General features: G+C 58.2%; 3 protein-coding genes and 1 non-coding gene across 6 annotated transcripts; 1 reads left to right on the forward strand and 3 right to left on the reverse strand.

The window, feature by feature from the left end:
* Nucleotides 1-4,692: 4,692 nt before the first annotated feature.
* RIN1 (Ras and Rab interactor 1) lies at nt 4,693-11,386 on the reverse strand. The gene is made up of 10 exons (XM_061203745.1): nt 11,280-11,386; nt 10,954-11,134; nt 10,742-10,856; nt 10,577-10,649; nt 10,343-10,434; nt 9,452-10,189; nt 8,522-8,827; nt 8,079-8,210; nt 7,802-7,953; nt 4,693-6,855 (listed from the first exon to the last, which is right to left on the reverse strand). Exons 1-10 carry the CDS (start codon nt 11,384-11,386, stop codon nt 6,370-6,372), a joined length of 2,382 nt encoding a protein of 793 aa, XP_061059728.1. The 3' UTR covers nt 4,693-6,369.
* Nucleotides 11,387-12,378: 992 nt separating this feature from the next.
* Nucleotides 12,379-19,611, reverse strand: BRMS1 (BRMS1 transcriptional repressor and anoikis regulator). 3 transcript variants are annotated; one of them, XM_061203757.1, is made up of 11 exons: nt 19,459-19,611; nt 16,708-16,853; nt 16,549-16,639; nt 16,276-16,403; nt 16,049-16,128; nt 15,868-15,964; nt 15,207-15,299; nt 13,993-14,057; nt 13,451-13,490; nt 13,208-13,317; nt 12,379-12,938 (listed from the first exon to the last, which is right to left on the reverse strand). In XM_061203757.1, exons 1-11 carry the CDS (start codon nt 19,608-19,610, stop codon nt 12,873-12,875), a joined length of 1,068 nt encoding a protein of 355 aa, XP_061059740.1. In that variant the 5' UTR covers nt 19,611; the 3' UTR covers nt 12,379-12,872. The 3 variants fall into 3 exon arrangements, with proteins under 3 accessions (XP_061059740.1, XP_061059739.1, XP_061059738.1); XM_061203756.1 differs by lacking the exon at nt 13,208-13,317 and having other exon boundaries at nt 16,276-16,394; XM_061203755.1 differs by lacking the exon at nt 13,208-13,317.
* A 248-nt stretch (nt 19,612-19,859) lies between these two features.
* Nucleotides 19,860-22,153, reverse strand: B4GAT1 (beta-1,4-glucuronyltransferase 1). Its single transcript, XM_061203758.1, has 2 exons — nt 20,966-22,153; nt 19,860-20,725 (listed from the first exon to the last, which is right to left on the reverse strand). Exons 1-2 carry the CDS (start codon nt 22,019-22,021, stop codon nt 20,534-20,536), a joined length of 1,248 nt encoding a protein of 415 aa, XP_061059741.1. The 5' UTR covers nt 22,022-22,153; the 3' UTR covers nt 19,860-20,533.
* A 450-nt stretch (nt 22,154-22,603) lies between these two features.
* TRNAS-GCU (transfer RNA serine (anticodon GCU)) lies at nt 22,604-22,685 on the forward strand. Its single transcript has one exon. It is a non-coding gene; the product is annotated as a tRNA-Ser (tRNA).
* The last annotated feature ends 2,910 nt before the right edge of the window (nt 22,686-25,595 follow it).

Genomic DNA, 25,595 nt, shown 5'->3' on the forward strand with positions numbered 1-25,595 from the left:
TTGCGGCCCCCTCCCCTGCCCCACGTGCTGTGCCACACCCTGTGTGCTTCTGGATGGGAGAGACCCACAGGAAGGGGTGTGTTGCTGGACCGGACAGGGTGGGAGAGAGAGGCTTGGAAAAGGTGGGACCCAGGAAGAAGGGGTGTCTTCCAGGCCTGGCCCCTGGGGTAAAGGATTCTGACAGCTGGAGGGGGCTGAGGTGGGGCAGAGGTGTCTTTGCCATACAGAGAGACTGTGTGTTTGTGGGTGTACCTTGGTGTCTGTGCATGACCGTGTGTGTGTGTGTGTGTGTGTGTGTGTGTGCGCGTGCGCGCTTGTGAAAGCCTGGCACTGCTGTGGGTATGCACAGCTGGGTGACGTGTGTGTCCTCGAGGGCCCGCACACACCCTGGCACTGCTGTGGGTGTGCCCACAGCTGTGAGGGGAGAAGCATATGGCTGCCCCTGGATTGCCCAACCTGGGCCCAGCTGGAGCCCCAGTCTCTCTCCTGGCAGATGCCTGACCTGAACATCTGGCCACATCTGCTCAGGGGGCCATGAGTCCTGGAGCCCCCATCAGAGCTAGAGGGGCCCGGCCCTTCCCCTCAGTGTTCACACAGCCCAGAGAGGGACAAGGCTTGCCCTAGGTCACACAGGCGGAGGCAGAGCGCGGACGGTACCCGAGCCTGGGGATCCCAGGACAGGTGCTCTCCCGGCCCTCACTGTTCTTGTCCTCCCTCTGGAGCCCTTTGCCCGTGCGGCTCCATGGAGCGTCCCTGAAGCTGGCCCTGCCTTGGCCCTGCCTTGGCCCTGCCGTGTGCTCCAGGGACGTCCCGGCTGGCCCTTCTCGGGCCACAGCTTCCTCATCTGTGTGAAGGGTACCTATGCGAGTGGACTCTCTGATCCCTGTGGCATCTGGCAAAGGCCTGCCACCCAGGGTGACCCACTCTTCCCCGTTTGCTGAGGACTTGCCTGGTCTCAGCACTGCAAGTTCCGTGTCCCTGGAGCCCCCTCAGCCCCGGGCAAACGAGGATGGTTGGTCATCCTGTCTCCAGGGATGTTTCTCTTTCCACCACATCCTTTCCATTGCTACGCCGGTCTCCGCCCCTGCCGTCTCCACTGGCACCTGGAACTTTCCCCTTCTCTTCCTGCCCGTTCACGGTCCCCAGGGACCTCTGTGTCTCACTGTCCCTCCCTCTGACTGCAGGGTCTCTTCCTCCCTGTTCCTCTCTTCCCTCTCTGTCGGGGTCTCTAGCTCCCCTGTCTGTCTCTGGGGTCCCTCTTTCTCCTCTCCTGTCCCCAGCATTGTCACCTTGCTGGTTTCTGGGGTCTCTCTGTTCTCTGCCCTCTTCTGTTTCCCCCCTCTCCATCTCTTGCGTCTCACCCGCTCTGTCTCCCTGTTCCTGTCCCTGGGTCTCTGGCTCGCCACCTTCCCTGGGTGGTCCAGGCCTCCCTCGCTCCTCTCCCCCAGGTCGCACCCCCAGAGCTGGCTGGGGTGGGAGCTAGGTCTGGGGGCTGTGACCGGGCCGGGAAGGGGAACCCAAGCAGACATGATATTTATGTTAGGACTTCAAAGTGGAGCAGAGCCCGAGGCGGGGGTGGTGAGGGCTGTCAGGGGTGGGAGGGGTGGGAGGATGGCGGGCAGAAGCCAGACTGAGGTCAGCTCAGGCCCCTCCCTGGTGAGGGTCTCCTTGGTGACACACACCTCCCCCATGGGGACACTGAGACCCAGAGTAGGAACGGAGTGGGCTATTTTGGTGCAGAGTTCCAAGAAAGGCACTTCCTGCACCCCCGTCCTGTCCCCAAGCCCATCCTTTCTTTCTGTCACCCTGCAGGAGCAGCTGGGTCCTCTGAGCATCAGCCCGGCCTGGGAGGCAGGGGCTCCGGGGGAAGCAGGGGCAGAGGGCTCCATCTCAGCAGGAAAACATCCCTGGCGCTGGGACAGGCGCGCGTTCTCAGCTCTCTGGCAGAGGCCTTGCCTGGCAGGGCAGCGAGGGTCTGTAACCCTGTCGGCCCCGACTGGGCCAGGCTGGTCCAGCCCCTCGAGGCCTCTGGGGGCCACTCGGGCTGCCTGCCCGAGGGCCCAAGGGGCCAAGATGGCCGTGAAGGTCACCCCACCCCTGCCCCCCACCCTTGGCCTAACCCCTGTTAAAGACACCCAGCTGCTGGGGAAGGCACGGGGTCAGGGGCCCAGGCCATGGGCGGGGTGGGCGGGAGGGACTGATTGTCTCATCCTGCGACTCAGATCTGTGTCCTAAGCCCCTCCCAGGAGTCAGACCCAGCAGACACCCCTTCAGCCTGGGCCACCCCCTCGGGAAGCCCCCCTCCCAGACCAGAGGCTTGCTCTGGACCCAAGACCCTCTGGTCTGAAGCCCACCCAGGCCTCCAAAGCCCCTGCCCCGGGACCAGTCCCCCCGCCCCCCTTCCCCAGGCACTTCCCGTGAATCACTCAGGCTGGAATCTGATGAGCTCAGGCCTCCCCACCCAGTGCTGCCGGCCTCTGCCTTCTGCCTGGCCAGTGGGGTCACCACGCCCCCAAGAGGGTCTTCTCAGCAACTCCCAGCCCCCACCAGGGTCCACCATGGGGTGGGGTAGCTGAGTGGTGGCAGGGATAGGCCACGGCAGGGGGTGAGATTAGTCAGGAGAAGGACTTGGACCTCTTCTGCATCATCAAAAATACAAAAAGTATGTGTGTCGTTATGTTGTATGTGTATCTCTGCGTGTGTCTGCACTTGTCTCTGAGTTTGTGTGTCTGCACTTCCACGCCTGTGCAGCGTGGGAAGGAGGAGGCATGTCCGAGAGGGGGCCTTGGGTGTGTCAGCGGCAGTCCTGCAGGGGTAGGTGTAAGCCTGCCATGGGGGTCCTTGTGGAGCAGGTCACCACATGTCTCTGTGTCGGCCTGTCTCCATGTATGTGTGTCAGGGTGTCACATTCTGAACCCGAGAGGGAGGGTGTGAGGGAATATCTCTGAGTTTGCAGATCTAGGGATGTCTGCATCAGGGTGTGGCTCAGAGGAGGGGCCAATGTGTGTCACTGTGTCCCATCCTGCAGGGCATGAATGACTAACAGTGTCAGGGTGTCCTAACACTCTGGGTGTTCCTGTTAAGGGTGGCGGTGCTCAGGCTTCACTGTAGGTGACCCTGGCAGGGCAGGGTGTCACACAGCCTGTGTGCAAATGTGAGTCAGGGTGTTTGCATGTTAAGTTGTGGGCATGAAGGTGGTCACAAGGCCATGGCGGGGAGTTAATGGCTTGGTGTTGAAGTTGAGTCAGGGTGTTGTGGGTCTCAATGACCGCCTTCCTCGCCACCCTGGCAGGGTCCTCTCTCAGGCCACCCCACAGGCCTGGCTCCTGAGCCTGCCTGGCCAGAGAGCCCTGGGGGAAGAGGCCGCTCTCTCATTCCCTTCCCAACCTCCATTAGCAGGATCCCCATTCGCAGGACGGTCCCAGGGCCCTTCCTGGCACCAGGTCCTGCACCGGTCCTCTGAATGCCCTGGGTCCCTGGGCGGCCTCAGGAGAGAAGGGAACCTGGCATGTGACTGGGAGTGGGGCACGCCCACCCCCTGGTGGCAGCAATGGAGGATGCACCGCCCCATGTCGCAAGCCATGGGATGAACAGTTAGGCTGAGTCTTCCCGAATCAATCACTCCACATATACTTACTACGTGCCAGTTCCGGGCCAGGCATTGTTCTAGGCCCCCAAGATTCAGCAGGGAACAAGGCCGACTTGGCTCTGGCCTTCTAGTGAGGAAGACAGACAATAAACAAACTCACACAGGGAACTACTGTGAGGTGATAAGTGCAACATTTCCAAGTGAGGAAATGACTCTGCTGCTCCTCCAGAGATCCAAGCGTCAGGGTTCCAGCCCTGCCCTGCAGCAGTGGATGCTGGAAATGGCACGACACCTCTCAGAGCCCTGACTTCCTCTTCCAGAAGGCCAAAGGCGGAAGGCAGTAGTGGGAGTGGGGCGGGGGGGGGTGTGGGGGGGCAGTACAGAGTCCGAGCACACAGTAGGCTGCTACTGCCCAGATCACAGCTGTCTCCCTCTGGCTGGGGCTGCGGGTGCTTGGTCCATACGGACACAACAGATTGCTGAGTGGATGAGTAAACAACTTCTGTTTTGGAGGATTGCAGAATCCGAAGCTCCACGGAACCTGGTGTCTGAGTCCTCTGCCCTGTAACAAGCCACTTGGCCTGAGCAAGCCTCAGTTTCCTCATCTATAAAATGGGGATAATGAGATCAGTTCTAGACCAGCCCGTCATTGCCTGCCCTGCCTGGAGCCCCAGCCCCTGTCTCATGACCCTTGGTCATGTTGATTTATCTGGCTGTGACCCCTAACCCATCAGAATTTCTTCAGAAGGTAAACCAGAAGATTCAGGGAGCAGGCAGGGCCTGGCAGTGCTCCAGTGAGCCACTGCTGGGGGCATGCTGAATTCTCAGAGCCAGGAATTAGGACTGAGCATGGGAAGGAGGTGGGAAGGAGGTGGAAAGGGCTTGCAGAGGCCCCCTCGCAGGGGCCCAGAAGTCTCGGCCAGTCCTAGTTCCCATGAGACTAGCTCTTCATCCGGCCCTGGGGTTCCCTGAACACCCCGTGCAACCATTCCAGGTCCTTCCTCTGGGACTGAACTTGAGACATCCTGTGTTTGGTTCCCAGAACCCAGCCCTCCCTTAACCTCCCACCCCACTGCCCTTCGCTCTTAGTTATCAAACTCCAATTAGTGGACAACATTTATTGAGCGCCTGTGGAGTGCCCAGCACTGTACAGGGCACTCGGGTGGGTGCGGGACTCGGGGGGGACATACAAAAGAGTGAAGGGAGACTCCCCACCAGCGAGAAGCTTGTGGGGGGTGGGTAGAAGTGGGGGAAGGAAGAGCTGCTGATGGCCTAGTGAGAAATTTGGGAGCCCTGAAACCTGGGCTGTATCTGGAGGGTCTGAAATCCCAATGTCCAGGATTTCTACCTTCCAGCTGTCATGTCTGATATATGAGCTGATGTCCCTGTGTGCTCAGTGTCTGAGGGAGCACCTCAGAGACTGGCTAGGGTCCTCCTTCCACCAGGGGCTAGTTCCTTCCCAGGGAGTGGTCCCCTGAGGCTGGCCTCATTCAGACCCCTGACTCCAAGACAGCTGAGGGCCAGAGGTCTTGGCCCTGGCACTGTCCCCAAGTTGCCTGGCAGATGCAAGACTGCAAACCCCGTGACCACCTACACTGCCGCTGCCCTGGAGCTGCGTTCGTCCATCAGGTCACCCTCTCGGCAGCTTCCTGGGCCATGTGCACCCCCTTGTGGTTGTTGCTGGTATTTTCTTTGCTCATTTGCTGCCTGCTCTGGGCCTCCCTTTGGGGTCTACTGGACCTTGAGGGTTAATTTACTGGTGGCTTAGAACACAAGGAGTAGCTGGAACCTGACCCCTGGTTTGGGTGTGGGGATCCCAATGGCCTCCTGTGTGGTGTCTTAGGAGTCACTTTCCCAAGCCTCAGTGGGTAAAAAAGCCAGGCCCTGTGTCGCGTAAAGCTCTTGTGAGGTCCAAGAGAGTCAAGTGCAGAGAAGATGATTTCCGAATCCTCACCTCACTTCAGAAGCCTGTCTCCTCTGTCCCATTCCCTTGGGACATCACAGTGCCTGGGAGGACTTCCCATCTTGGGGAAAGACCAGAACGTGGGTGCTCTCTCAGCTGGACCCGACCCAGTCCCCGGGGCTGCCTGGAGAGCCTCTCCCTTCTGTGAGGGTGGAGAACAGACCCTTGGAGAGGTGTGTGTATGTGTGTTGCTAGCATCCAACCTCCTTCCCTCCCCTTTCCCCTAGTCTGAGCTCTGCTTTGCCACAAAACCATCCATCCTGACCCTTGGAAGACTTCTGGGAGAAGGTAGGGCAGCAGTAGCACCCCGACTTCACAGGTGAGGACACTGAGGTTTGGAGGTGCTCGGCCTCCAGGTGGTCTGGGCAGGACTGGGCCCCGAGGTCTTGCTGCCTCCCCAAATCCTCCTGACACCCAGGAGTGGGTGGGGCTTTTCAGGGCCTTGAAGCCCCACCCTCCACTGCCAGAGGTCCAGCCTCTGTTGGATTTGTCCCCTGTTGGAAACACTCACCACTGCGGGATGGCTGGCCTCCAGCTGGGGGAGAAGGATGAGAGGCCAAGGGGCCTTGGGCCCTTCATCTGGGGCCCCCCAAAACCCCCTGGGCTTTACTCCAGTGCCCAGATGTGGCCAGTCCAGGCACCTCCCAGCAGGTGTGATCAGAGGGCTGGATAGTCAGAGGAGGTGGCAGACACGGAGCGGCCCGGGGTGGGGAAGACTGGGGGGCTGTGCCTTGGCCAGTGGGGCGGATGGCTCTGAAAGGCCTTCCCAGCAGGCTCAGAGTTTTCTGCCCCAAATGGCCCTTCTGCCCACTGCCAGCTACTCCTCTGCTGCCTGGCTTCCCTCAGCCTCTGGCCCCCTTGGCTGAGCAGGGCCTCCCCTGGCCTGGTCCTCGGCCCCCTCGGCCATCGTCTCAGCCTCTCCCCTGCTGTCCCTGGGACTGGCTTTGACCTTGGTGTCCCCATCTCCCCGGCCCCCTTTCTCCTCCTCCCTGCCCTCTGCCTCTGGCCTCCCACTGCCCTTCTCTGTGGCAGCCCCCGGTGAGGCCCCCTGGGTCTCGCGCCACTCTGTTCGGCGATAGACGAGGTAGCCGGTGGTGGGGAGCTTGTGGGCCAGGGCTCCGGGGGGCAGGCGGTGGTAGTCTTGCCCCTTGTATAGGAAGAGGCCGAAAGTGTCAGGCTGGGTCACCCGGAACTTAGTGGCACAGAGCTTATTCAACATGGCAATTGAGGCCCCTGGGGGCACGGCCAGCGTCTTGGAGGTACAGCCACTGCTGGGGTCCTGATAGGCTACGCGGAGGAGGTGCTGTGCAGGAGGAGAAGCAAAATCAAGAACTCAGTCCTGCCTGGTACAAATCTGGCTGCAAAGCTTGAGGTCTCAGTAGAGGCTCTGCAGGAACAGGGCTGGGATGGTACAGATCCAGTGGTAGAACCAGTGGCAAAAGCTTTTTGAATAAGGTGAGCTCTGAGCGGGGGCTCTGAGGAAGGGAGGGATGTGCTTGGGCTATCGGGTCACAGCTCCAGGCTGGAAGGACGCCCCAGCAGGCCTCTACAGCCTAATCCTACTCAGGTGGAGCTTACTCTGCAGCCTCAGTACTTGTCCTGAATTAACCCATTTCATCCAAATATCAACCCCAGGAGGTAGATGCTATTACCCCATTTTATAGACAAGAAAATTGAGGCACAAAGAGGTTATATAACTTGCCCAAGCTCCCAGAGCCAAAAAGCAGCAGAGCCAGCATTTGGATACAGGATCTGGCTATCAAATCTGGACTCTTAGCCAAGGCTAGAAAGGGTCCCTTGACTGGATGGAAGGAGGGTGAAGGGCAGAGATGCCATTTGGCTCTGAGGACACCACGCCTGAGCCCAGATGGGAGGGTGAGGGGGTCACGGGCTGGAAGCCTGAGTCCAGTTGGGGGCCAGAAGCCAGGATCTGCCTGCGTCCCTTTCCCTCCCCATGTCATGTCTCAGTTTCCTCATCTGTAAAATGGGGATAATAATGATCCCACTTCAGAGTTTCTGTGAAGATTCAAGGCTGAGCCGCCAGAGCACTGAGCACAGTGCCGGCTCGTGGAACGCACCCTCCAGAAAGGCTGGCTCGGACGTGTGTTCCGCATGGGGCGCTGTTTCTGTCGCGGGGTGATGCAGGACTGGCCTTTCCCCTTCCCCCTCTTTTCCTGGGTCTCACTGGGCAAAGGAGAGGACTGCGCCAGACAATGCCAGACTCCCCCGGGGCTGGCCAGTCCTGTTACCTGGAAGCTGTGGGTGGCGGGCAGGCGGCGCTGCTCCCAGAGGCTGAGGGAGCACTGCAGCTCCTGCGAGGGGCTCAGCGGGAGGGCGTGGGCCTCGTTCAGGCCACTCAGCAGGACCAGGCTGGCCGAGAGGCTGGTCAGGTAGTAGCCGCCTGGGACACAAGGGGAGGAATGCGGCTCAGGCTGGGCGTGAGTGACCTGCTCCTTCCGCCTCCTCTGCTCAGTCAGGGCGCCCCAGCCTCACCCAGACAGAAGGGGCGTGTGTGGGGTCCCTCACCCTCTCCAGTGAGCAAGGCAGGCTCCAGCAGCTCTGACATGTACTCGGCCTCCAGCAGCAGCTCAGGAAGGTCACACTGGGCCAGGACGAGGCTCAGCAGTGGGAGGAATTCATCGGCCCCCGCACCCTCCCCTGTGGGTGGTGGAGGAGGAAGCTTCAGGCTCCTCTGGGGCCCCAGGGTCAGAATCCACTACTTGTCTTAGACAAGGACCCTCCCCTCCGCCTGCCAGGGCTTGGGCACTGTGGTCTCTATGGCAACCAGGGGGCAAGGCCTGGGGAGTGGACGCTCTGCTTTCTGGGCCACAGTTTTACCATCTGTGAAATGGGAGGGTTGGACCCTTTTTTTTTTTCCCCCTCCCTGCTGTGCTATTCCTGGAGCCTCTGCCTGGTGGCCTACCTCTGACTTGGCAGGGGCCAGTGGGAGGCGGTGGGAGGGGGCATACCCGCCTGGGTCCTCAAGGCTGTGTAGAGCAGCTTGCAGGCCTGCAGGAGCCGCTTGACCTGGGCGCTGGGTGAGTAGGCGCGAAGTAGCTGCAGTAGCTTCTGGCGCACCTGTTCCATCTCCACTGGGGAGGGCAGGCTTAAGTGGGACCCGAAGGCTCTGGGGCCCTGGGCCCGGGCCAGGCAGAGGCCTTCAGCCAGGCGGCCCAGGGAGCCGTTGGCGGAAAGACGGCGCCGCAGGCGGGCCACCAGGATGGGCCGGAGAGGCTTGAGCACGGAGCGATGCAGCGACTTCTCCAGGACGCATTCTGCGGGGGAGAGGTAGGCAGGGGTCAGGGGAACCAGGGCAGGGATCGGGGGCAGAGTCTCTGGGAGGAAGGGCATGATCAGGAGAGGAGAGGGATGAAAAAGAGAAGGAACCTTGGGACTTCCCTGGTGGCACAGTGGTTAAGAATCCACCTGCCAATGCAGGGGACACAGGTTCGATCCCTGGTCCGGGAAGATCCCACGTGCCGCGGAGCAACTAAGCCCGTGTGCCACAACTACTGAGCCTGTGCGCCACAACTACTGAAGCCCGCATGCCTAGAGCCTGTGCTCCGCAACAAGAGAAGCCACCACAATGAGAAGCCTGTTCACCGCAACGAAGAGAAGCCCCTGCTCGCCGCAACTAGAGAAAGCCCGTGCACAGCAACGAAGACCCAACGCGGCCAAAAATAAAATAAATAAACAATAAATTAAAAAAAAAAAAAAGAGTTGGAAACTTGGTGACAGGGAGGCAGGCAGTGGACAGAATTTGCTTGAATGGTGGTGAGACAAGGTGGGTTTGTAAAGCAGCAGAACAGACTGAGAGACAGGCTGGCAGTGTGGGGAGGCAGAGAGAGTGGAATGGGGAGATGGGGCTGAACCGGCAGAGCCCCGGGCTGGAGTCTCACCCAGCCTTTCTGGTGGCAGCAGCTTCTCGGGGCCCAGCTCCGCGCTCAGCATGGCTCGGGCCCGGCTCAGCGCCTCGCGGATACCCTGCAGCTCCCGGGTCTCAGGGCCGGCCCGCACCTGGGTCAGTAGGTCCTGCACCATCTGGCCCACGGCTGTGTGTCGGTCCTGCATCAGCGCTGCGGCTGCCCGGCCCACCTGCCGCTCGGGCGCCAGCAGGGAGCAGAAGGCAGCGCTCATGGACCGAAGCAGGGGCCGCCGGCCGCCCAGGCGGGGTGAGGTTGCTGGGCTCCCCTGGGACCCTGGCACCCCCTCCTCCTCTGAGCTGCTGGGGGAGCCACAATCCACCTCCTGGAGGGAAGGCAGTGGCGGGAGGCTGGGGCCGGTGCCCCCTGGCACACGGTATCCCACTGAGCTCTCCCTCCGCAGCAGCTGGCGAGAGGGCAACCTTTCTGTCTGGTTGGGGGCTGTCCCTGGCAGCACTGGGACTGGGGGAGGCGGCACAGCTGGTGGAGACAGGGGGCTGGAGGTCTCTGTGGACACACGCACTTTGAAGCTCCTCTTGAATTTCTCCCGCTTGGTGGGGCCCAGGTCCCCTGGGAACAAGGGGTTGAAGAAACACAAGGCAGCTCCGGTGCCCTGGTCCAGCTCTTGTGGGGACCGGGGCTTCAGCCGGGGCAGCAGTGGGCCTTCAGATGGGCCTGGCTGAGCCTTGGTGTTGAGGGAGGAGCTCCAGAACTCTAGGGAAGAGAAACAGGTTGGGGCCTCAGGGGGTTCAGGGAGGGGCCCAACCAAGGGAAAGGCACAGGCTTCAGGCTGTGTGCCCATGCCTTCCCTTTCCCTCTTGGCCTCAGCTTGTCCATCTGAGCAATGGGTAGCAGGGGAGCCCTTACCAATGCCCAGATGGGAGATGGCTTCCAGCTCCTTGCGGGTGGCTGCCTGGCAGATGGCTCCGGGGAGCTGAAGCGGGAGGAGAAGAATGTCCCTGAGGCCGGAGAGGGGAGCAAAAAGTCAGGAGTGAGGAAAGCTCCGGGCTGTGGGCACTGAGAGCGTCTGTGGGGGAGGAGGACAGGGTATCCCAGGGAGCAGGGTCCCATGGACAGCAGGCGCCCTGCAGGCAGGCTCACCGGGTGTGGCAGTAGGCACAGATGAGCTGGACCAGGTCCAGGAACACAAGCTCTGAGCCCTCCAAGGAGACGCCTGAGAGACGGGAAGTGAGGTTGTTCTCTGAGGAACCCCGGTGCCCTGCCTTGATGGCTTCCAGCCCCTCCCGCCAGGCCGGTCCCTCTCACCCCCAGGGCTCTCCTGGATGTAGTGGCTGGAGACGAAGGAGGGGCCGCTGGCCTCGGGCAGCCGCATGCACAAGGCTTGGCACTGGCGAGTGTTAGATTTCCGCACCAGGAATGTCTGCGAGCGGACACGGGTCGGAGGCTCAGGACCTCCGCGTCCAGCCCCTCTCCCTCCCACCCTCGGCCACCAGCCCCAGGGGTGGGGAAAGACTCACCCCGGGGGGCTCGGTCCTCAGCACGTGCAGCGCGGCCGCAGCGTTGGCCCGCAGCTGCAGCCACACAGGCCGGGTGAGCAGCAGGCGCTCCCGCAGGCTCACGGTGCGCCCGGGCTGCTGGGGCCCACCTGCTTGTGCCCCGCCGGCATCGGGCACGTCGTACAGCGGGTCCTGGGCTGGCCTGGAGGCAGGCACCAGACCTGAGCAGGGGGCCAGGGGCTGGGACCCTTGCCCAACCCTCTCCCCCTCCTTTGCCCCAGGACAGACCCAGTTCTGTGGTCCCCCCACCACCTGCCCCACCGGGCTGCCCTTCCAACTTCACTAACTTTTCTCTCTCCAGGTGCCCAGGTGCGAAGCTGGTTGGGTTGGGGGCTCCGAGAAGGCCTGCTCCAGACTCTCCAGGGGCTTCCATGGCTGGGAGCTCCTTCGGCATCTCCGGGGACTCAGGAAGAGAATCCAGCCCCCAAGGCAAGAGCACTCACATTCCCAGTGGTGAGTAACACTTCCTGAGGGCGGTTCGCCCTGTCACAGCCGCCAGTTAACTCTTGTGTGTCCACTCAGCCCGGGCAGTGCCTGCTTCCTCTGTTCTGGGCCCAGCCTCTGGGGGCAGGGATCATCTCCATGCAAGTGGCCCTCCGAGGGCCCCAGCTGTGGGGCTACCACCTCCACACACTGCGTCCTGCAGCCTTGCCAGCCTCCTCGAATCATACAGGTGGGCAGGAAGGGGTTAAGCAGGGCCCATCTAGGTCCCCACAGGTCTCGCCTTTGGGGCACCTTTATGTCTGTGGTCAACTGCTCATCTGTCCACGCTCTTGAGGTCAGCCTTGTGGGAGAGCGCCCCCTACAGGTCACCGATGACACATTCCTGAGCTTAACTTGCATTTGGGGATTTCAGGTTGCCGTGGAGAAAGGATGCTGTGTCTCCATGGAAACTAACCTCTTTGCTTAACTGAGGTTCTGGGGGTGGTTCTAACAGTCAGCGCTAAACAGGGGGGAGTCTGGCTGTGAGGTCGTCAGAACATGGCGCTGCTGCCAGCTGCCTCCCACGCACACGGGCTCTGCCAGCCTGCCTTGCCAATCTGCCAAGTGACTGGGGCAGGTGCAGACATGATCCAGGCTCCAAGCACCGAGCACCCAGTCCCCGTCCCCACCCAAGGCCACGTGCTCTGCCTGTGCCACATGTTGCTTCAGACGTTGCTCACCAGCACCAGGCAGTCCAGGGCCCAGCCCCCCACCTCTGGGGAGCAGGCGAGTGGGAGAACCCCCCTTCCCCAGACTATACCCCAAGTCAGAGTGGGTAGGCTCCCGCTAGGCAGTGAGAAGAGGTACCAGGGACCCCAGAAGAGACTGCCTGTCACAAGCACTCTCCATGAGAGCCCTGATTCCCTTGCAAGGTAAATTAGACACACGCTGGTCACGCAAGAGTCCCAGGAAAGGTTTTAATTCCAGTCCCTGAAATCTGGGAGGCGGACACCAGGAACCGCCTTGAGAAGGAAGACCTGGGGAGCCTGCCTTCTCACCTCCAGCAACAGCCAGGACACAGAGGTCCCCCAAATATCATTTCTGGCCCAGAGTTCCTGTGAAGTGGGACCCAGCTCACTGGCTCGGTGACTAGGGAGCTGGGTCCAAGGTCAGCAGAAAGGATGTTGCTTTGGATTAAGATGAGGCACGTCTTCCATCAGGGAGGGCACCGCGAAGGCTGACCTTCGGTGGGGGCAGGTGGTGGGCTGGCCGGGGATGGAGGAGACAGTCTTGCCTGGCTAGGGCAGCTCCAGGCCACAGTTGAACAGGGGCCCGAAGAGGGGCAGAGGAGGAGTCCAGACCAGTGGCGGCTGGAGGGGAGGGCCACAGCAGCACTGGAGGGCTGGCTGGGCAGACGCCGAGGGGCCCGTCTGTCTGCCTTTCTGCAGCAGGTAAGTTCAAATGCTGGGTTTGCTGCCAGCTGCTCCAAGGGCCCCCTGGCTGTGAACAGCAGGGTCAAGGTCCTGGGGGTACACAGGAAGGGAAAAATCACTGCAGGTGAGAGGATGCCGAACCAAGAGGGAAGCAGGCACTTCATATGGGGGACTGAGAGGAGTGGCCTCAGTCTGGCCCAGAGCAGACAAGGCCAGGAGGGCGCAGGTCAGCTCCACACCCCTGATTCCTGGGCCTCTCTGGTACTCTGGGCCCGCCAGGCCGGCTGCTAGGGCTCAGCACTCCACCCTCCCTAACCAGAGCTGGCGGGGCGGGTCCATCACCTAGCCCCATTACCCACCCCCGCCCTAACTCCCACAATGCCCTCACACCCAGACCGTCCTGACTCTCTCAGGCCACTGATCTGACACAGCCCCTGCTTCCCCCTGGGCTCCTTTCCTGGAGGCTGGGCTGGGGGAGGGAGAACAACCCCGGTGGTTTGTGGTTTTTTTTGACCAGGGATCGAACCCGCGCCCCCTGCAGTGGAAGCGCGGAGTCTTAACCACTGGACCGCCAGGGAAGTCCCGACCCCGCTGGTTCTTACCATCTGATTTTCTCTTCTGAGGGGACACGGCTGCTCTCGCCTGGGTGGGTAAGAAGAAAACCCCCCTGAGAGCCTGCCTCCAGCTTGGCAAGTCCCCCCTCCACCATCAGCCTTTCTGGGGTGGAGGCGCTGCTGGGTCCAGGCTGCACAAGAGGGGTTGCCAGGGGATAAGACCCCTTCTAGGCAAAGGTTTGATGTGCTCTCCTGTCAGAGACCCAGGCAGCCCAGCTACTTTCCCGCCTTCCTGCCCTCCCTTTACCGCCCCCCCCCCATCAAAACCTGCCCTGCAACAAGGAAGGGGCTGATGTAAACTAGAAACTCCCTCTTCCAGGGCAGCCTCAGGCCAAACGAGGCTTGTGAGGTCAAGCAATGCCAGGGAACCTGGGCTGAAGGCAGAGGGTGCCGAGGGCTGAGCAGAGAGCTCCCCAGGCCCTCAGGAAGTCCACACGTGGAGAGCCTGCAAAGACCAAAGCTGGCATCTGGTTGGGGAGGGGGCGCTGCACTGCCAGCCCCCATCCTGAGACAGGCAGCACCGGACCCACCTTTTTGATGGCCGTCCAGTCCTCCAGGATGTCAATCTCCTGCAGCATGTACACGATGTAAGGGCCTGCAATGGGGGTCAAGGAAGCAGGAAGCCTGGTGGAGGGGGCAGGTGATGGGCCTTGGCCCGGGAGCTCCAACGCTCAGGAGAGGCGGTGCCATGGACAGCGGGGCGGGGAGCCGAGCACCTGGATAAGAGCTCGGGCTCCACCTCCTACCTCTTGGCCCCCGGGTTCTTGGCAGGGTGGAGGGGTGGCATGGCTATGGCCTATTTCACCCACTCCGCGGGGGCCTTCCAGCCTCAACCCTACCACTCCTCAGCTCCCCCTCACCTCTTCTCTGGTCTCAAGGTCAGAAGGCCAAGGCCCATGCCACCCACTCAGGGATCTGGCCCCTTTCCCCATCTACAAAGAGACTCTAGTCTCCTCTGTCCTGAAAACAACCCTCCTTCGGTCTCACACTCCCCTGTGGGGACCAGCCACTCTGTCCCCCTGATGTCTCCACACCCTCACCTCCCATTCACCCTTCAAGTCTCCGCAGTCCAGATTCTTCCCTCCCTCCCTGCGTGAACCTGATTCCCACCACCAGGAGGTCAGTGCCCTGAGAATCTGGTCGCTGCAGGAATATGAGGGGTGGGGTGGGGTGGACAAGAGAATTCAATTCAATTCAACTCCACGCTGGCTGTGCCAGGAGGAAGGAAGGCACAGCAGGCCCTGGACCAAAGGGACTCACGCCTGGGGCAGGGCAGAGATGACCATGCCCAGATGGGAGGCAGGTGCCCCAGTTTAGGTACAGGGGTAATACCTAAATAGCCATTTCGACAGGGAAACCAGGAGAGGCTTCATGGAGGTGGTAACAACCGAGACGAGCACTGAGCAGGCACACAGGCAAAGGCAGCCGATAGAAGAGTGGAAAGTCAGCAAAGGCATGGGGGTGGGAAAGCCTGGGACATCATGGGAAAGTCAGAAGGGCCTCAAAGGAGATCTCACTCAGGAAATTATGGGGAAATCTCTGGGTGGATGTTTCTATTTTTTTATGGTCCACACAGCCTAGGAGGACCCTGCAAAAAATCCCTGACGGCTGGATTTGACTGGACATGGCCACAGGATGCCAGATAACCATAAATGAGTCTGGTCTGCCTCTGTCTTCCATGTCCCTCCACCCTCCTCCTCCCTGACCTCTCGCCCAGCTCGGGCCACCGTTGGGGAAAGGATACCGGAAACAAGAGGGGCCTTCTTCCTCTTGCTGGGCGGCAGGGAGTCCCAGGTCTTCGAGCTGCCTCTGGCGTGCAGTTTGTCATCCCACCACTCTGTGCCCCAGACCAGGGTCAGGATCAGGGTGCCGGCCATCCCAGGACGCCCCACCCCTGTAGCCTGCGTCGCTCAACCGGGCCAGGCCAGCCCTTCCCCATCACCGCCCCCCCGCAACCAGGGCAGTGCAGAGAAGCCTGGGCTTGGGGTTGGAAGCTGAATTCAACCCTGGGAAAGAGGTCACCGTGATTTTGTGAGCCTCGGTTTCTTCATCTGTTTCATGGACAGGGGTACGATAATAATTCCTCCCTCCCCAGTGCCCTGTATGAACGTCGGCCTGTGGACATGGAGAGGACTTGGCCATGGCATGTGCGTGTGTCAGAATGACCCCTCCGTTCTGGAAATTGAGCAGGGGGGCAGGGGACCCGCTCTTCCTGAGTCCCCACTGTGTGCCAGGCTCTGGGCTAGGCGCTTTCCTGGCTGCTTTCATTCAGTCCCCACAGTGACCACGAAGCAGGTCCTCTTACAACCCCCCTGTGCAGGCGGGGAAGCTGAGGCCCAGATGGGGGGCAGGCACTGAAAGCACAGGGCCTGGGGCAGGGGCGCCCAGCCGGCCGCTCGCCTCACCAGAACTGATGTCCAGGCTCTGGCGGTCCTCCTCCAGCCTCTGGATCCGCTCCTGCAGCTCCCCCTGCAGCGTGTCGTAGAGCAGCAGCTTCTCACTCTGGAACAGGCGGAGTGGCTCAGCCAGGCAGGCCGGGGAGGCCACCTCCGTCCCCACCCCGCGCCCGGCGCCCGGCACATTCACCTCCAGGTGCTGCTTGGCTCCCTGCAGCTCACACTCGTACTTGTTCCTGATCACGTCCAGACAGAAGCCCTTGTAAATCCCTGCGGAGGGAGGGAGAGGGACGTCCTGCTTGGCCAGGGACCCAGGGGCCCATAAAGGGGGGCCAGGAGCATGGGTGAGGCAGGGCAGGGACGAGAGGGGAAGGGGACAGAGAGCCATGGCTTCTGGTAGGGGAACAGGGCACAGACCTGCCACCTGAATGCGGATCTTGAGGCTCCGCTGCAGCCCCCCGAGAGGCTCTGTGTATTCGGGCGCCCTCTCAGCTCCCACCTCCTCCAGCCGCAACCGCAGCTGACTCAGCCGTTCCCTGAACAACCTGGGAGGTAAGAGGCAGCCGCGCACCCGTGTGCTCGCCCGTCAACCACGAGCGGAGCACCCGCTCCACAGCAGGCCCCAGCCAGCCCTGCCCGGCCCCAGGCCCGCTGCGTCCTGGAAGCCCGGCCCCAGGGTCCCTTGCTCACTTCTCCTTCAGCTCCGAGAACTGCTTCTCCAGGTCCAGCATTTCGCTGACGCACTCGCTGCGGCGGCGCTCGTAGTCCTCGTCGTCCATCTCTGGGACAAGAGGCCAGTCAGGGCCGGCGGAGCAGGGGCAGGCGGGCGCGCGGGCGGGTGGGGCTCACCTGAGCTCTCCTCCTCGGACTCGGTCTGGCTGCCGCTCCGTTCCTCCTCGCTCTCTTCCTCCTCCCCATTCATCTCGGCGGCCGAGTCGCCCTCTGCTTCCATCTCCTCGGTGTCTTTGTTTGGAGGCTGGACGGGCATCTGGGCTCTGGGAGTAGGAGTGGAGCCATCACTTGCCACTGCCCACAGCTCTGAGCGGGAAAGTGGCCACTTGGGAAGTCAAACCAAGCCTCACTGCAGACGGGGACAACCGGGGGGGGCGGTGGCTGGACTCACCACACCCTGGGCACACACTGGGTGGGGCAGGTGCAAGTGGCCCTGCCTGCACATCTCCCGGAAGCCTGGGAGCCACAGAAATGCCCATGGACGCTGCTGGTGATCCCAACCCCAGGAATAGTGGCCAAGGTGACGATCCATAAGATGGGAAAGGCCAGGGGTGGGCTCCCCACTGTCTGTGGGACTGGGCCCAAACTTCTGACTGGGGCTTTCAAGGCCCTGCGTAGACTGGACTTGAACTGCTGGTCCGGCTCCTTCACCCCACCATCTAACGCTTAGTTCTCAAATACACCATGCACTTCCTCCCCCGTGCCCCCCGCCCACCGCGCTGCCCCTTCTGCCTATGATGCCATCCACTTCTCTTCCTGAGAACACTCTACAATGCTCGTCTTCTCACTGTGCTCAAATCCTATCTCCCTCTGCTTCCTCTAAGACCTCACGTTATCAGTGCTCCCGTCTTCTGCATCCTCCACTCTCCCTCTTGACAGCTCTTTCCCATGAACCTTTAGACGCGCTCAGGAATTTCCCACCATATAGAAAAAGCAGAAACACAAAACTTCACCCCACTCCACTCAACCGCCCCCCGTTTTCCACTTTTTCCAGGCCTTGCTCTTCCTACTTTCACCTCCCGCTTGTTCCAGTCTGTTTCTACATCATCACTCTCAGCTGAAACTGATCCTGCAGAGTTAACAGATGACCTCCTTGTACCTAATGCCAATATTTTTTGGTGCTTACCTCAGGTTGACTTCTCAGCAACACTGAACGCTGTTAAGCATTCTTTCTTTTATTCACTCATTTAATCTTTATTGAAAATCTAATATAAGCTAGGTACCATCAGACACCATGGTAGGAAGCAGGCACAAGTGTGACAGAAAGACAGTCTCTGACCTCAAGGAGTTTACAAGTTCCTGGATGAGAGAGAGGCCAAGAAGCAGATCATTACTGTGGGGTGAGAAGAGTTAAAACGAGGGGCATATGGGAGAGGCAGCTAAACTGGGACCTGGCGCCTGCTGCAGCTGTGAGGGCAGGGGAAGATGGGCCAGACAGATGAGCTGAGCTGGCTGAGGGAGGGAGCATTCTAACCAGAGTGAGTAGCGTGAGCAAAGACCCTGAAAGGAGAGAAGGGGCAGGGTTGGGGGCACCTGGGTCTAAGCCTCAGAGAGAAATCTGGGCTGCAGAGATCTGGTCATCACATATAGTGAGTTCTTCAGGCCTTGGGAGAGGGTGCAACCAGCAAGGCAGAATGTGTGGAGTGAGAAGGGGCTCGTGATGGAACTCCCAGGGTCACCAAAGGGGCAGATGATGCGACCCCTGCAAAACAGAAGGAAAGTAGCAAGAGATGGAGGAGGGAAAACTCAAAGCATGGAGAGAACTTCAGAACGAAGGAGACGTGACAGTGCCAAGTGCGGCCAAAAGATCACCCAAGAGGAAGAATAAACAGTCTTCTCAACAGATCATCTCTTTGTCTACTGGGGGCTTCTGGTTCACTGTGATGTGCTTGTCTGGGCACTTTTTTTGTAGTCCTTTAGCTCCGTGTAGACACCCTTCCTTATTTATTTACATGTCTATTTGCCCATTCTCATGTCTGTCTCCCCAACCAGTCTGTAAGCCTCACCAGGGCTGGGCTGCACACGCGCTTTATTCGCCTAGCACAGTACTGACTCATTCGATGACTGGAGGATTTGCAAATACAAATTAAACCAAGCAAGCTTTTGCAGGGCAGGGATTGGCTTTTACTTCTTGGTAGCCCCTGGCCTCTGTAGTGGTAGCAAACGTCAATTCAAGTAAATTAACTGGCCTAGCCTAGAGGACAGTTTTGAAACATTCCTCAATGATTTCACAAATGATCTGACCCTGACCTGAAAACCTCGGTTCTCCAAACCAGCCTCATCTTTCCCATTCTCAAGCCTCAGTTCCTGCATTTCCCAAACTTCGCAATTCCTCTTCACTGTTAAATATATTTATTTTGGAAGACGCAGCGGCAGGTAAGTCCTACCTTTCCGGACCAGAAAGGGTGAGGGGTTGGGGGAGGTCTCTCCAGCAGTCTCTGAGTCTACTGGGTGAGCTAAATTAAATCACAACCTCCCCCTCCTTACCCTGGGTATAAAAAGAGAATAATAAAGATTGCAAGCGGTAAGGAATGGAAAAGCAAATTATAAGGCACTGTGCACAGGCAGTTTATCTCTCAGAAAGTGAGCATGTCGAGGGCAGGCCTCCTGGGAAGGAAGACTCTTCCCCACCCTCGAAGAAGCCAACACAGCCCCTCTACGGCGCGCCAAGAGCCTCCCGTCCCGCTCCATCTCCGTACGCGCGGGCGCGGGCGGGACAATCACTGGCTCTTCCACGGCCAGCACCGGTCCCACGGCCCCCGGCACGCGTCCGGCCGGTTAAGTCTCCGCTTCGGCCCTGGAGATTGGGCCGGCTCCGACCCACTGGCCGGAGAGGGCGAACCAGGCGCCAGGGTTGGCGTTACGCACCCGCGGGGTGTGGGGCCTCCGGCCTCACGTCCGAGACTCCCTGAGAGGTGCCGGAGGCTGCCGGTACTGGCCGCGGCCTCGGGACTCCCGGAAGCGCCGAGCGGGCCTTTTCTCCTGAGGCGGGAGCCTGTCCACGCTTCCGCATGCGTCATCAGCAGGCGCCCGTCGGAGTGCTCACAATTGGACAGCTGGGGGCGAGGCATGTCGGGATACCGCGGGCCGGTTTCCATAGCAGCCGACTGACATTCACACAGGCTTTCAACAGGCAGGAAAGGCCCTTGTGCGTTTCTTGCTCTGCAGCCCGCGCGCCTCGGTCCGCAGCCACCACCCACGGCTTGAAAGGGGAGAACCCGCGACCTGCTCCCCCACCCCGCCCGGTTCAGGAGAGTAATGGAGCCAGCTTTAGGTGTGAACACTCATTTATTTACACATTGTAGTCGGTAGGCAAATTACCCAGCCCAGCCTATTCAAGGGTCCAGATCTCAGACTCCCACGCACAGAGCCTGCAGACCCATCCCTTCTCCAGGGCCCCCGAGACGGAGGCCTAAGACAACCTGGAAGTTGCCCAAAAGCTAAGAACTAAATTCAACGCCTTCAACTGGTTTCTCTCCAAAATTCCCATTTTGTTAAGTACTCAGACTTCTCAGCTCTGCCCCATTCATACTTTTTGCTCTCCTACAGCCCACCCACCCAAGAGTGTTAATAATAATAACAATAACAATAACAATACTGTAATAATATTAATAATACTTCACATTTGTACGAAGCTTACAGAATGTTTTCACATGTAGCATCTCATCTGAACCTCCCAACAGTTCTGTGAGGTAGGTATTGTCACCTCCCTTTAACAGACGGGGTAACTGAGGCTCAGAGAGAGAACGGGATTTGCTCAAGGCCACACAACTAGTTAGTGGTTAAGCTAGGACTTGATCCCAGCATCCCATACTCAAGTCCAGTGTTCGAACACCACAGCTACCACTGTAAAGTGGAGTGACATTTCTTACCCCAGTCAGGCCTGAGGGGCGGCCTAAGGAGGGAGGAGGCTGAGACTTCTCAGACTAGGGGAGGGAAGGGCTCAGCAGTGACGCGGGGAGTCAGGGTACTTGGCCTTCAACTCCTGCTTGAACTGACGGTAAAGGATCTTATTGTGCTGATTTTCGGCCTCTTTCTGGGGATGGAATTTCAGAGCTTCTTTGAAGCCCTTATGAACCAGGAAACCTTCGTTCAGCACCTCGAAATCGAATCCTGCCACGTGCAGCTCACAGGCCTGTGGGGGGAGAGACAGGTCAGCAAAGTTTGATGACATTCCTAGGGCAGAGACTGACATCCCGGCTCGCTCCAGCATTCCTATTCCTCTGGAGGCATCCTGGATCTTCCAACCATCCAACCACCTCCTGAACTATGATCCCTCCTGCTCATTGCCTCCTTTCCATCCAGAGCCACTCATAGCTCCCTGACCCCACCATCCATCCTGCCCCATTTCCCCTGCCCTCTCCCTTATGAGCACCTGGCTGATACGATTGAAGCCATACTGCCGAAAGCGCTCGTCGAAGTTGGGCACCTTGCCTCCGGCCACGTAGAATGGCTCCCAGGGGTCTTGCCAGGGCACCACGTAGGCAGGCCTCAGCAAGGTCTCTTCTGGCAGGTTGACCCAGCGGGAGTAGTTGGTGGGCGCCTGGCAGGGGGTACACAGCCCATAATAGAAGGGCCGCACCTCGCCCACCTGGTAGAGCTGCAGCAGCTCGTTTTTGTTCGTGGGCATGCGGCGGGCTCGACGGATCTCGAAGGCAGGCACCACCAGCGCTGTGCCCGCCCACTGCTTGCTCTGATCCAGCATTTCTCGCAGGCCTCTCCACAGCCCCTCACTGGGCACCATGTCCACGTCGATTACCAGGGCATAGTTGGCCCCCTCACGAGCCAGATTCCTCAGCAGGTTATTGGGGTAGGAGACATTGGTGCCCAGCGCGTAATTGATCCCGGGCTGGGCCACCCTGGCTAGCTTGTCAAAGACCTCCTGGCAGGACCGCAACAGGGCAAACTCCCCTGGCTCCCGGGGGTCGGGCACGGCGGCCTCATAGCGTGAGGGGCACACAAGGTGCATGGCAACCCTGGCACGCATATCGGGGCAGTGGCTGCTCAGCGCGTAGGTCAGCACCGTGGCCAGCTGCGCCTCCTCCTTGGTGGCGGCGAACACCGACACGGATAGCGGGCCCTCCCAGCGCTCCAACAGGCCCGATAGGTGCAGCAGGTTGTCCACACTGGCATGAGTGGCCAGGATCACATCGTTGGGGTCCATGGTGGTCTTCAGTAGGCCCCTGTAGACGCGATAGTCGCCGCTAGCGTCCAGGACGCCTCCGGAGGCCAGCGCGGTGCGGAGCTGCGCCTTGACTTGGTCCACCGACCTCGGGGACGGGGGAAAGAATTCAAAATATTGGTCTTGCTCCTCCTGCCCGTGCAGCCCGGACAGCAGAGACAGGTAGAGCAGCTGCAGCATCGCCACCAGCATTAGCGCGGCCAGCAGCAGCTGGTAGAAGGCGCACCGGATGGCGTAGGACATCTGCATGGTTCTCGGGGCTCGCGGCGCGCAGCAGGGACCACCGGGCCGCAGCCTCTGCCTGCCGCCGCAAGCCCGGATTTACCGCAGCCTGCCGAGCGCGGCCGAAGCGAGCCGAGGCGAGCCGAGCCCCTCGCTCAGCCGCGCCCGCCCGCCCGCGCCGGCCTCGGGCGCGCCAGCTCGCCCCCTGTGCGCCGGGAGGAGCTACTGCATTCTCTGCCCGCGCCGCGCGCTTTGTAAACGCTGGAAACTGCCCGCCACCGCTCCGCCGCGCCTGCTGGGTTCCCAGGGTCAGGCACCCCCTCCTCCGGGTCAGTGCGCGACCTCCTGGACCAAGCGCGTCCTGAAACCCCGGCGCGCTCGCCCCCGACTTAGGGAGGGGAAATTGTGGCAGAGCTTGGCTGCAGAGTGGTGGAGGATGGCGCGGGTTCCCGCCTGTGGCAGGCGGAAAGGAACACAAAAAGCCCCTTTCTGTCCGCCGTCTCTCCCTCCTCTAGGTCTCATCAGGTCTGTACTGAGGAGTGCCTGCGAGGGTCCCGGGAGGCGCGGAGATGAGAGAGAAAGGAATGTGGAAAAGAGTGTTGTACGTGGGACGAGGTGGCCGAGTGGTTAAGGCGATGGACTGCTAATCCATTGTGCTTTGCACGCGTGGGTTCGAATCCCATCCTCGTCGGTCGTGTTTTACACTGGAGATGATTCTTAATTTTCACAACCCGATGTCTGGAGCAGCGGGTCGAAGAGAACTGAACAGGAGGTGGGACCCAATTCAGTGCGGACGGGGCCTCTCTTCTGTCTTCGTTCAACGTGCATTCCTGGCCGTTTCATACTCCAGGTACCTGGACCTTATGGGAGGAGGTTGGAGGTGTACTTTTCCTTCTCCCTAGAAAGAGGGCCCGGGGTTTGGTGGCACCTAAAAACCAGAACCGGAATTCTGGCCAATGCCAAATTGGGGACCAATATGTTTTCCGCAGGAACTAGAGAAAACCGCCCTGGAGGAACTGCTCTGTCTAAAGTACTGGAACTTGGTGGCGGCAGTGGCGGTGATGCTTGATCATTTAAATTATTAATCTATTCAGTGCACTGATTCCCCTCCCCCAGCACTTCTCCCAGAGCAGAGACCTTGTGTGTATCCACACACCTGCCTCCCTAACACACACACACACACACACACTTAAGCAGAACGCCTCGAATATCTTAACACGAGTCAGCGTACACAGAAGGTGCTTGATAAGTGTTTGTGGAATGATTGCTCCGTGGACTCTTTAAAAGAGGAGAGGCTGTGGGGAAGGGCAGGTACTTTGATATGTATTGTAGTAACTGTTCGAGCGCTGTGAATCTTCGGAAGGTGCTTTAGGACAGTCAGGGGAGGACCTGGAACGTCAGGATAAGGTGTTCGCCGGCTACTCCACACGCAGTAGGGAACCAAGGCTGTTGAGTTGAAGAGTGATCAGGAGACCTATATTCTGCGGCTCCAACTTGTGGAAGCTGATGCTATCTCCAGGTAGACAATGTCAGAACTGAGTTGTATTGTAGGGCACTTAGCTGGTGTCAGAGAATTGCTTGGTGTGGGGAAAAAAGAAAGCCCACGCATCAGAATTGATGTCAAAATTGTCTGTATAGAAATAAAACTGAATTTTGTGTATTCTTGAATCCTGCAACTTTGCTGAAGTCATTTATTAGCTCTAATTGTGTGTGTCAGTGTGTGTATTCTTTAGGATTTTCTGTATGTGTGTATATCATTTGTGATTATGGATAGTTTTCCTTCTTCCTTTCCAATTTGGATGCCTTTTATTTCTCTTTCTTGCCCAGTTGCTCTGGCTAGAATGTCCAGTACAAAGTTGAATAGATGAAATAGTGAAAGCAGGCATCCTTGTCTTTTTCCTGATCTTAGGGGGAAGACTTCAGTCTTTCACCATTAAGCATGAAGTTTGTTGTGGATTTTTCATAAACACTCTTTATCAGGTTGAGGAAGTTCTTATTTATTCCTTGTTTGTTGAGTGTTTTTATCTTGAGAGGATGTTGGATTTTGTCAGATGCTTTTTCTGCATCAATTGAGATGATCATGTGGTTTTTCCCCTTCATTTCATATTTGGTGTATTACAATGATTGATTTTTGCATGTTGAAACACCTTGCATTCTAGAGTAAATCCCACTTGGTCATGGTGTATAATTCTTTTAATATGTTGCTGGGTTCAGTCTGCTAGTATTTTGTTGAGGAATTTTACATCTATATTCCTAAGGGATATTAGTTTGTAGTTTTCTTGTGATGTCTTTATCTAGCTTTGGCATCAGGGTGACGCTGGTCACATAGAATGACTTAGGAAGTGTTCCCTCCTCTTGTATTTTTTTGAAGAGTTTGAGGACTGGTGTTAATCCTTTAAATGACTGGTAGAATTTGCCTGGGAAGTCATCTGGTCCTGGAGTTTCCTGGGAGGTTTTTGATTAGTGATTCAATCTCATTCCTTGTTACAGATATGTCCAGATTTTCTATTTCTTCTTGAGTTACTTTTGGTAGTTTATGTGTTTCTAGGAATTTGTCCATTTCATCTAGGTATCTCATTTGTTGGCATACAGTTATTCATAGTGTTCTCTTATAATGCTTTTTATTTCTGTATAATCAATAGTAATGACTCCCTTTCATTTCTGATTTTAGTAATTTTCAGGTCTTCACTTTTTTTCTTAGTCTACTCAAAGGTGTGTCAATTTTATTGACCGTTTCAAAGAACCAACTTTTGGTTTCATTGATTTTCTGTGTTGTTTTTCTATCTTCCATTTTGTTTATCTCCACTGTAATTTTGTTTGTTTGTTTTGGCCACATTGGGTCTTCGTTGCTGCGCACGGGCTTTCTCTAGCTGCGGTGAGCGGAAGCTATTCTTTGCTGCGGTGCACGGGCTTCTCATTGTGGTGGCTTCTCTTGTTGCGGAGCGCAGGCTCTAGACACACGGGCTCAGTAGTTGTGGCTTGCGGGCTTAGTTGCTCCGTGGCATGCCCACTCTAATCTTTATCATCTCCTTCCTTCTGCTAGTTTTGGGTTTAATTTGCTTGAGATACTACCTCCTTTTTAATGAGGCATTTACAGCTGCAAGTTTCCTCTCAGCACTGCTCTTGCTGCATCCCATTAAGTTTAGTATGTTATCTTCATTTCCATTTGTCTCAAAGCATTTTCTAATTTCTCTTTTGATTTCTTTTTTAACCCATTAGTTGTTTAGGGGCATGTTGTTTAATTTCCACATATTTGTGAGGTTTCCAGTTTTTCTATTATTGGTTCCTAGTTTCCTTCCACTGTGATTGGAAAAGATACTTTGTGTGATTTTACTCTTTTAAAAATTATTGCAGGGACTTCCCTGGTGGTCCAGTGGGTAAGACTCCACACTCCCAATGCAGGGGGACCGGATTGAATCCCTGGTCGAAGAACTGGGTCCCACATGCATGCCACAACTAAGGAGTCTGCGTGCCGCAACTAAAGATCCTGCATGCTGCAACTTAGACCTGGCGCAGCCTAAATATTTTTTTAAAATTATTGCAACTTTGTTTTGTGACCTAATATGTGATCTTCCCTGGAGAATGTTCCATGTGCACTTGG

The sequence above is a fragment of the Eubalaena glacialis genome, chromosome 10, assembly GCF_028564815.1.
Source record: "Eubalaena glacialis isolate mEubGla1 chromosome 10, mEubGla1.1.hap2.+ XY, whole genome shotgun sequence".
NCBI classification, from domain to species: domain Eukaryota; kingdom Metazoa; phylum Chordata; class Mammalia; order Artiodactyla; family Balaenidae; genus Eubalaena; species Eubalaena glacialis.